Source organism: Primulina huaijiensis, chromosome 5, assembly GCF_012295235.1.
Source record: "Primulina huaijiensis isolate GDHJ02 chromosome 5, ASM1229523v2, whole genome shotgun sequence".
Classification (NCBI taxonomy): domain Eukaryota; kingdom Viridiplantae; phylum Streptophyta; class Magnoliopsida; order Lamiales; family Gesneriaceae; genus Primulina; species Primulina huaijiensis.
This window is the reverse complement of record NC_133310.1, coordinates 21,070,417-21,082,184: the sequence shown is the minus strand read 5'-3', so window position 1 is coordinate 21,082,184 and position 11,768 is coordinate 21,070,417. Positions and strand designations below refer to the sequence as shown.

Sequence of the window (11,768 nt, the reverse complement as noted above, 5' to 3'; positions counted from 1 at the left end):
GATCCAACCTGAGGAGTGGTAGACTTGTATCAGAAGCTTACCTTAGAGGAAGGAGGAGGGGTGATCGATTTAGAACAATTGCGTGAAGCAGGAGAAAGACATGAACTTAAATGGTGTATTGTGCGTTGTTTCTTAACTAATAGACCCATAAATTTCTTGGCTATGAAGAATACTTTGGCCTCTGTTTGGCAACCGGTTAAGGAGTTTGTATCACCAACCTTGGAGCCAAGTACCTATATCTCTTTCAACTCTTTCATGGAAAGGATGCTGATAGAATTCTCAGAGATGGTCCGTGGACCTTTGATCAACACCTCTTAGTTATGGCTCGTCTTGGTTTTGGCACGAACATCAACAAGTTCCTCTCTTCCATTTTGGGTGCAAGTCCACGACCTTTCTAGTGGTTTTATGTCGGAACATGTTGCGAGGAACATCGGCGATTTCATTGGAAGTTTTATTGAATCTGACCCGAACAACTTCAGTGGTTTCTGGCGATCTTACATTGCGTGTTCGAGTTTCTATGGATGTTCGTCAACTCCTGAAACGTAGAATGAGAATTAAACTAGCTGAAACAGATGAATATATTATTGTGACAGACCCAAAGCGTCTTCGAATTGACCAGGCTACTGATGTGGGCTCTTGCTATCTAGGCCTTCAAGCCGCTCACCTTTAAGTTCAGTTAACATTCTTCAGGTGGTCTTGGGCCTCTAGGCCCACAAGCAATTATGAGTACTTTAATATGGAATTCTCGTGGGCTGTCTGGCAACCCACGAACAATTCAAGATCTTTTGGACTTGGTGTCCAAACTCAGGCCCAATTTTGTTTTTACCATGGAAATAAAAATAGATAAAAATAAGTTGGATTGTATTCGTATAAGCATGGATTTTGAAGGTTTTTTGTGGTTCCTGGAGTTGGGGGAGATCAAATTTTTTTATTAACTGCCCGAACCGAATTGCACTGCATCGTTTTTCATAATATTTTATAAAAACCGTGATTAAAAATGTTAATCATAAACCACACCGCATACGCGGTTTGGTTATTTTTTTGCCAAGAACTGCACCAAACCGCACCGCCTAAACCAATTGCCATAATATTTAGCCTAGATTTATAATAAATTGTAAACAACATATTCGAATAAAGAAGTCATCATTCATTATATCTCAACTCCTTTCAAAATTATTATTCTTAAAACTTATTTCTTCTTAATTATTCTTCATATTAGTCTTCTATTAGAGTATTTATTTCTTTTGCTTCAATATTTTGTTTGAAGTTTGAAAGCAAAAAAATGATAAAATAGTGTAACTATCAATTTTGTTGTGAGTGTGTTGTGTTGTTAAATTATTAACTTAGTTTTGAATCTTGATTATTGTTTTATCTATTTTTATCTTTATATGCTTTGAACTATATTTTATATTTGAAGACAACATATTGTTGTTGTTTTCAAATAAATTAGAATATATGTTATAATATTTTTCATTAAAAAAAATCGTAAACCGACCACAACCACTTAAAACCGCTCAAAATCGCAAGGCTAATTCTTCATGTAAAACCGCGATTATTTTTTCAAAATACTAACCGACCGCATATGACAATCCGGTTTGAATTTTTTTAAAAAAAACCGCAAAACCGCACCGTGATCGTCCCTGCCTGGATTGAACAATGGAGGGGGACTTACTTTATGTTGGAAAGAACAGAATATGGCAAAGTTGTTAGCTTGCTCTGATTGTGGCTTAATTGACTTGGGTGTGAAAGGTCATTGGTTTTACTTGGGAGAAAAGTAGAGGGACTTGTCATTTTGTGGAAGAGAGACTTGATCGAGTTCTGGCTAATTCTCTTTGGTTGAGCACTTTCAACAATACGGAGGTTAACAATCTTGAAGTGGCTACATCTGATCATAATGCTATCTTTCTGACAGTTCAATTTTTTATTATACACCAACGTTGAAATCTCTTCCGTTTTGAGAACTCGTGGATTTCTGAACCAGAATTTAAAGAGATTGTTAGACATGGATGGTTGAAAAAGAACAGTCGGATATCCAAATGAAAATAGCAACATGTGGGAAAGAATTGGGGATCAAAAGTGAAACATCGGTTTGAGAAAGCTATCTTGTTTTTGTCATGAGCAATTAAGTCAGTTGAAAAGGCAGCGTACATACGATACTACGATGCAAATTGTGGAAATGAAGGCTACGCTTATCTCTTTGTTAGCTCAGGAAGAAATTTTTTGGAAGCAAAGATTAAAAAATTTCTGGCTTCAAGCAGCTGATGCCAATACTAAGTTGTTTCATACTTTCATCATTATGCAAATTATCTGTCGTCGTAAAAATACTATTGTGCAGCTAAAAGATGATACGGGTAAGCTATATTCTTGGGGTGCTGGTCTTCATGAGCTCATTTTGAATTATTCTCAAGACTTGTTCTCTTCTCGTGGCTGTGAGGATAATCATATTATTTCTCTGGTTCCCAAAAGTATTGATGATGATCAAAATCAGGCTCCTGTTATACCATTTGTGAAGGAAAATGTCTTAAAAGCTATTCAATCCATGCATCCAGACAAATCTCCATGGTTTCCTGATCTGGTACATCCATATATAGAAGCAGTTTGTATGCCATATTTGCGGAAATTCATTTGGAACTCGAAACTTCTTGCTAAAGTAAAAAATTTCTTATGGCCATCATTAGCGAATTGTCTTCCTAGCTACCGTGACATCTTTACAAAGACGACATGTTGAGGTTCAAGAATGGTGTCCCATCTGTCGACATGAGTCAGAAGATGTATTTCATGCTTTAGTTTCTTGTCCAGCAGCTCGAATCATTTGGGGTCTTATTTCTATATATAGGTAATTATCTTGGCTCCATGACTCGATTTGCTGAATGGTGTAATGTTGATGTTACAAATAAAGAGCTTGAGGATATTGAGATAGCAGCAATAATACTTTGGAGTCATATAATTTATAAGAATATGAATGATGTTGTTTGGAATGGGAAGCACAAACCAGCACCTTCCATTGTTAGATTGGCAATGGACCTTTCGGCAACAATGGCAAACGGTACATAGTGCGTCTGTCATCCCTCTTGCTGTTCAACGGCGGCAAATCATCCCAAGATGGAGTTTCACCCCCTGAAGATTTCCTAAAATGCAACGTCGACAGATCGGTTTTCAGTATTCCTTTTCATATATATCTGTTTCGGTTGCATAATAAGAGATTCATTTGACAGAGTGTTAGCAGCCTCTCAATGAAGCTTTCCAGGAAATTTTCAGCCAACTACAGCAGAAGCATTCTGCATTCGTGAGGCACTCAATTGGATTAAAGAACTTCATCTTTCAAACATCATCGTCAAATCCGATGTTCATTTGGTTATTAATGTTTTGAACAATCATGTTAATGATTCTTCTAGTTTGGGTTTGATTATTGACGACGGTAAAAACATGGCTATAGAAATCCAGTCATGTTTTTGTGTTTTTGGTAATTAATCAGCGAATCAAGTTGTTCATACATTGACTCGAGTGGTTGGTCCTATGTCTAGTTTAAAGGGTCGAGTTTACCTGTTGCCTCGAGTTTACCTGTTGCCTTCAGTTATTTCTTATGTAATTATCCATGATTTAGTTTAATATAAGTGTTTATATATATNCCAAAAGAAAGAACACGTACACCACACTACAGTGTTATACTTCTAGAAAGTCCAAGCAGCTAAACCGCCGCCAGTCCGGTCTCAATTTTGCCGTAGGAACGGTCTGATGTAGAAAAATCCAACCATCCTATAAATCTGCTGCAGCTCAAAGGTATCAATTCATTCAATTTCCGGTTCACAACTTCTTTCAAACATCTGTTCAGCAATGGCGCTTCGATCCTTGACCAGATATACCCTAGGGAACGCACCTCTCGGGTTTCGCGGTCTGCAGACGTTTTCGCTTCCCGATCTGTCCTACGATTATGGTGCGCTGCAGCCCGCCATCAGCGGCAAGATCATGCAGCTCCACCACCAGAAGCACCACCAGACTTATATAACGAATTACAATAAAGCCCTCGAGCAGCTCGATGCTGCCGTTTCCAAGGGAGACGCCTCGACCGTAGTTAAGCTGCAGAGTGCCATTAAGTTCAATGGCGGAGGTACTAATTTTATGTTGAAATTCTTTTTTTGTAATTTTCGTTTTTTTTTTGTTATGATTGTGGTCTTTGTTTTCGTGGAATTGAATCGGAGACCGGGGTAATTTAGAGGAAACTAAATATAATCCATCTTAAGTTTTCTGCTTAACATAAATGTGAGGTATGTTGAAAACATCGCCATTGAAATCCTAATGCCGGTGGCATTTAACAATTTACTGCTCCCCAAACTAAGCAAGTAATTTTTTTTATCTCAACATCAGATTGTTCTTTACCACTCCATTATTTTTTTAATAGGTCACGTTAATCACTCAATTTTCTGGAAGAACCTAGCACCTGTTCGAGTAAGTCTGCGCCTTGAGTTGATTTTTAATTTATTATGGTACTATATTTCGAAATTGGGTAAGATTTTATCTAAACGCTGAAATCTCCTTGCAGGAAGGTGGTGGTGAACCTCCTAAGGGTGCTTTAGGTTCAGCTATTGACAGTAACTTTGGCTCGTTGGAAGCTCTAATTCAAAAGATGAACGCAGAAGGTGCTGCACTGCAGGGTTCTGGATGGGTGGTGAGTGTTTTGTATATTTATATGACCATTTTGTTCTGTGGGATAGACGTTTTTCTCCTATGTACATTAATATCCTGTTTGCTTTCATTTACTTGATTTACCTCATTGATATATTTGCAGTGGCTTGCTGCGGACAAAGAATTGAAGCGGCTTGTGATTGAAACCACTTCAAATCAGGTAAATGTGGATCCTTCGCATCGTCATCACATTTTAGTTTTATATGTGCGACATGTGCTGTAGTGTCGGATCATTTCTTCAATTTATTGTACTGCTTTTACATTGATCATATCCCCGGTTTTGTATTCAATAAAGCAAGCATGTTATATTATGGTTTTGATGACATGTTAGCTATCCAAAACTTGAGAAGGATAATTTGTTTTTCTATCGGAAGTCGGAACCTTCTCAAATTTGTCTTCCTGTTAGAATACACCTGACTTCTTGTGCAAAGGCTGATAATGATTTGAGGTTTTAAACGTGCTGTAATCAGATTAGTTGCGTATGGATGACTCCGTATTATTAGCCGTTCGATAATGGGGCTTGATATCCTAGCACTTGTGACGAGAATTAACTATTAAGATGGTTCTTTTTGTAATCGTCTTGTAAATGCTTAAGATGAAATAGAAGCAATTGATATTTCATAAATCCTTTTGTGTGATCCGTTTTCTATTGCAGGACCCACTGGTTACTAGAGGACCAAGTTTAATTCCCCTGCTTGGGATTGATGTATGGGAGCATGCTTACTATTTGCAGGTATTACTTCTTCCAACATTTGCATTTTCTTTTGTAGCTTTAATAATAAAAAATTCTGTTACCTTTTTAAGCTTGTCACTGATACAAATCAAAAGCCGACAAAAGGTGATAGAAATGAAGCACTAAATATTTTTTCCACTGAGATAGACACGATGAAATGTTTATCTTGGATTTTTTTACAAAGGAAACAAGCGCATTTAATTGTCACGTTCATTTCTTGGCTAAAATGTAAGGTAGTGAGTCTTCAATGTCCATGTTGCGAATGAGTTCTAATTCTGCTATAGTCTGTTCTACTAGTTCCTGGCTTCAGTCATATCCTCATGTAGCAAGTTCTAACACGACTTATATGCTTTCTTGCTTGATATGTATGCAGTACAAAAACGTGAGACCGGACTACCTAAAGAACATATGGAAGGTCTTGAACTGGAAATATGCTAGTGAAGTTTACGATAAAGAGTTCCAGTGATCATGATTAGGAAATTGTTTGGATTGCTACACTTTATGTATCAGTAATGAGAGGAAATAAAATTTGTGTCGTCACACAACCAACTCTTTTTGTTAGCTTGGAAACTCTCCGAGTTTATGATCGTCTTCCTTTATTATGGCTCTGAAATAATCTTCTATGAAAAAAGATTTATTTTTGAAGCGCAATATCTTATGTACATTTGGCTTTGAAATTTGTTATCAGTGAAATTAATGTTAGTCACAGTTTTCTGGTTTGGGAGGCCTCATTGTACTTTCGTTTATTTCAAGAAACATTTTTAGTCTCAAATATAAGTAAACATTTTGTTGGTAATTTGTATGCTGCTGAAGACATGGATCGAGGAGCAAGGGAACAAAATCTTTCAACCTTTTTTTTATGAAAAAATTATTAATCTTATACTAACACAATGATTAGTCGTATCCTTGATATATCAAGCGAATGATTAAGAAAATCTTCTCCTTGTTACTTGCACAAACTACATTTATCCTTTTGTATGGTGAAACATACTCGCTGTACGTATCTTGAACATAATCAAGACTTATATAATAGATACGCTCCAGAATTTCTTTCTGAGTTGAGCAGTTTACTAACTAAAATCAATCAATTCAAATATATAAAATCATATATAAAGCGTAGATCAGCATAAAATAAAGAATTCATTCATTTTTTGTTGTTGACCACACATAGATGAACCTCGTTATTTGTTTTTTTATTAATTCTTCTTAGTTTTTTTTTTAAAAAAAAATTGAAATAATTAGTAGCCAGCCAAGGGGCCACATTTTCTCGTCTTAACCATTAGGCGATGGTATGTGGTGTGACCAGACCAGAAAAACAACGGCTCCAAGCCACCAATATAAAACCCAACTCATACATTTTTTTCCTTGAAGAATCACTGAAATTTGACGACATTCCAAGGAAGGAAATTAAAAGGGAAAATGGGACTGAAAGCTTTTTCCCTTTCGCCTTCACAAAATGGTCTTCTTCTTTCTCCCGGAAACACCACACAGAGCTATTTTCAGCACGTTATGGCAGAAAATCAAGACTTGCAGCAGTTACCACAAGTTGCGCCAAAAATGGGAATATCGATGACAAGGAAGAACCTGCAGCATGGAAAAGGAAACAAAACATATTCGAAAGTGTGACAGAAGCTTTAGATTTCTCGCAGGTAAGATCAGAAAGGGATGCTCAGTTGCTTGATGAAGCTAGAAATGCCACTAAATCAGGGGACAAGATGTCAAAGGAACAGGTTTCTAAGATTACTTGTTTCTTGATTAAAGATTTATTATTATTTTCTAGCCATTAATTTTGTTTTTTCAATATATATTTCAGTAATTGTTATTACTTAAAGTGATCTTGGTTTGTTGTAGTATGGAGCTCTGAGGAGGAAGATTGGTTGTACATACAAGGATTTCTTCAAATCATATGTAGAGGGTTAGTTGTCACATTAGTTTATTATTATTCAGAATGAATGTCTGATATTCGTGCATCTCTTAGTATTTCTGACATGGAACTTAAGGTTACTTTTACAGAAAAAAAGAAAATGATGGGAAATTTTTTATTAATAACAGTGGAAGGGCAATATGTGGAAGAAGGATGGGTGGACAAGACATGCAAAGTGTGCAAGAAAGACACGAGGTGAAGCGAGACAAGTTGACAAATTTGGGAAGTATGTGCATGTTTCTTGCTTGGACAAATCCAACTCAGGGAACTTCTTCACAAGACTCTTTTCAGGATGAAATATATATATATATATACTAGAAATAATGCACGTGTCACGCACGTGGGAAACATATGTTGAAGTAATTAGAATTTGAAATAAAATTAGTTAACTCAACAAAAAACAATGATAATAATATTGTAAATTTTGACAATTCGTGTTAATTAGCATATGAAACTAATTTGAAAAAAAAAACATATTTTTTTAATTTTAAAAAAAGATTTGGACTACTAAAATTTTTATCATATCTTTTTTTTATCATATTGTTTTCTTTTGTTATTTGTCATATTCTCTCAATAATGCATATATTTTATTATAATATTCAATTATTACAATCTTTTTTGACAATCAACGATATGCAATTTTTTATTTACAATGTTGTTTGATTATTATTCTCTTTCATGTAAATTGACAACAATTTCTACTTGATGCTTTTACTTTCCTAGTCACCTTTAATTTATTAGACACTTATACTTGATAACATATAAACTACACATTATTATTAGGGGTTAGCAAAATTTCGGTTAAACCGAATTAACCGACCGAACCGAGTCAATTCGAAAATTCAGTTTTCAAAGTAAAAAAAAAAATCGGTTATATCGGTTAATTCGATCGGTTCGGTTACGATTTTCAAAATTTTGAAATCGACTAACCGAATTAACTGATATAATAAATATTATTATTTAATAAATTCTTATTGTTTTTTCAATTTTAATATATATTTTTATTTTTAATTTTAAAATCAGCACTANAGTTTTCAAAGTAAAAAAAAAAATCGGTTATATCGGTTAATTCGATCGGTTCGGTTACGATTTTCAAAATTTTTAAATCGACTAACCGAATTAACTGATTTTGATTCGGTTTGATTTTCATAGGTTATGAAAATTAATTCGGTCGGTTCGGTTGTTGCTAAATATTTCGGTTCGGTCCGGTTATGACTAATTCGGTTCGGTTCGGTCCGTAACAGAACCGACCGAATGCTCACCCCTAATTATTATAACAATCTATCATCACATAAAAAGTACTGATGGATTGATTTAAATAAATATTGATTAAATGTTGTCATTTATTTGTAATTTATAATAATAATATTTTTGACAATAAATCATCTTTTTACTGACTCTTATGACATTTATTTTAATATTTCATATTAACTCATAAGTATAATTAGCACAATCAAATTACTAATGTTATATACTTATATCGGTATTACCTCAAGAAAAATAATATATTTAGTTTTTCTAATGTTTTAAAAATCTTTACGGGAACATTTGTGTACCTTTATATTGAGAAAAATTCATTACATTTATAAAGTTTGAACGGTAAATATAACTTTATAGTATACATTTAATTTGAAAACTGAATTCATTGTATGACAAACACTTCTTTCATTTCTATTTTTTGTGTAACCCAAAAGAGTTAATATTTTTTCTCTTTTATACTCTCCAACTCATTATAAAAAGTTATAAAAAAATATTTATATCTAGAAAAATATTTTTATTTATTGTTTTTCTTGTCTATATATTTTGTTATATGTGAGCATATATTCTACTTAATTGTCTTAATTGTCATATATCTTTACTATATAATTTGTGTACATTGAAGATGAATAAGTTCATTTTGTAGTTTTTTATTACCTGGACTTAGGTTGATATATTAATATTTGATATACATAGATATAAGAATTTTCAAATTCAATTTATTCACAATGATTTTTCATAATTAAGGCCAACTCAAAATAATAAAAATTAGGATTCATAATTATTTTAAATATGATATAAAAATAATACGTGGAAATTTTTTTTGACATTTTAGTTGCAAAATACAGTGATAAATACATGTAGGTGCATTATTTCATTGTGACAATTATAACTTTATTTAAATATCTTATTTCTCACTCAAGGATCAAAATTTGTTTATTTCTTATTTTGATTATCGACAAATCCAATATTTCTTTTAAATGTTTTTGTTAATAATATTTACATGAGTTTTATTGTATATTTATCCAATTTGAAAGGGATAAATTATAATTCAATATATAATAATATTTGAAAACTGTAGAATGCTTCTAAATTTAAAAATCGAGTAACATGTAAGGGATCAATTCAAAACTAAAAGTTGATGCAACATGTTTCTTCTAGCTTTACAATCGAATAATATAGGATCGAGCGTTTGTCGCTTTACCAAAAGCTATAACTGATGATAACTATGCAAGTCAAATCTTTAAATCATACAACAGCTCAAGCGCCTACCCATAGTGGACAATTATTGTACCAAACAATCTATCTCCTAATAATTGCACCAATTGCAATCAATGAAAATCAAAGTCGCGATCTTGGCTCTGATACCAATTGTAGGCTCAAGCGTTTACTGTTTTATCAAAACCTATAGATTATGGTAACAGTGCAAATCAAATATTTTAAATAGTACAACAGTTCAAGCACAACATTTTAATTACTCTACCCAACATGATCAATTATTGCACTCAACAAATAAGTTTATGCAAATAACCTTTTACTATATCATATGAATTTATAAGACATTTGAGTAGAATATATACTTGATATTCTACATAAGTAGTATGAAAAAAAAATCATTTTTCATTTATTTGAAAATTTATATTTTAAAATAAAAAAATCATATATACACACACACACACACACACATATATATATATAATGATCTCATTATTATTACGTTACAATGATAAATAAATTATTATTTTTAGTTTATCATCATAGTATTTATCTCAATAAACACATTTTTGAATGTATGATGTTAAATTTAATATTGACATTAGATAATTATAGTATTAATTCTAACATTCTTTTTTTATTCTTCTCAATATATTACTTTTTATATTTTCAAAAATATTAATCTATTTATTATTGTATACAAAGTATAATAATTATTTGGTTAATTGATCACATTTAAGATTAAATGTTTGGAAAAAATTCTAATATATCTTTAAAGACCAATAGACGATGAAAAATTAAGAAAATGTAGAACACTACAGTGCATAAACTTTTGCTTTGTACAATGACAAAAGATAAGGTGAGACCAAGTGAGATACTTGTATATATGAGTCTCATTCAACAGCCCATTATAATATTTTTATTAACCGACTTTGTCTTTCGTTTTTACTTCACTAACTTTTCAGTGTGACTCATTCAAGCATTAATTTTTTATTTTTTTAGTACATGGTGACCTCCACTCTCACCGACTTCAATCTTTAGAAGTCGGTATTAGTAGTTTATAGATAATAGACAATTATTTAATTTTTATTTTCTGTCTTTTGATTAATTGTGTAATTTTTTATGTTATACCTAATTCATTTTTAGAATTTTTATAATCATGATTAGAAGTGTACGCATACAATATAAAATTAATATATTTTAAAATGTTAATATTGAAGTGTCGAATAAATGTATTGAATCATTATTTAATAACTTTTATAAAAACAATATACATCATAATTCAGATTTAAAGATTAACATCCAAATAAAGAATTGCGATGAATATCTTATAAAATAAATTGTGTTAGCTCAAAAAGATTAAATATGATTATTGTAAATGAATTTTTCTTAATTAATTAGAAAATTTTCAGCAAATGCGCTGAATTAATTAGAATGTTTTTAATATAATATGTCGATAAATGTTTTCTATATGAGTTAGTGATTGAGTCCTTATGAACATTTTAAACAAAATTGTCTTTAGTTATAGTAACGGTGTCTTTAATTTAAAATATTAAATGAAACAAATTATCAAGATAAAAAATTAATTAGGAAATTCAAAAATATGTGACTACTCTATTAGTTTAATTGACACGCTCTTTAGTCTGATGATTTAATAGATGTTAAATCCACAATCACTGAGTTTGACAAGAATTCTTGTAGAATAAAATACAATTATAATAAATTATTTGATTGTATATGTAATAAAATTTTGTATATTTCATATATATTTGATTTATTTCATTTATAAGGTTGAAATTTTATATATTATGACATAAGATTTGTTATACATCTTAACATCGATAAATTCACTAAAAATTTATATATTAATTTCCGCTACCATATGATTCTGGTTTCGCTTTGTATATTCATTTGTTTGAATTTATTATTCCTCATTTTGCCAAGACTCATAATATG

General features: G+C 31.9%; 1 protein-coding gene and 1 pseudogene across 1 annotated transcript; both read left to right on the top strand.

The window, feature by feature from the left end:
• Positions 1-3,629: 3,629 nt before the first annotated feature.
• LOC140977042 (superoxide dismutase [Mn], mitochondrial-like) lies at positions 3,630-6,135 on the top strand. Its single transcript, XM_073441569.1, has 6 exons — positions 3,630-4,108; positions 4,400-4,446; positions 4,541-4,666; positions 4,787-4,843; positions 5,339-5,416; positions 5,790-6,135. The coding sequence occupies exons 1-6, from the start codon at positions 3,835-3,837 to the stop codon at positions 5,880-5,882; spliced, it is 675 nt and encodes a 224-aa protein (XP_073297670.1). The 5' UTR covers positions 3,630-3,834; the 3' UTR covers positions 5,883-6,135.
• Positions 6,136-6,672: 537 nt separating this feature from the next.
• Positions 6,673-7,648, top strand: LOC140977041 (uncharacterized; annotated as a pseudogene).
• Positions 7,649-11,768: the final 4,120 nt, after the last annotated feature.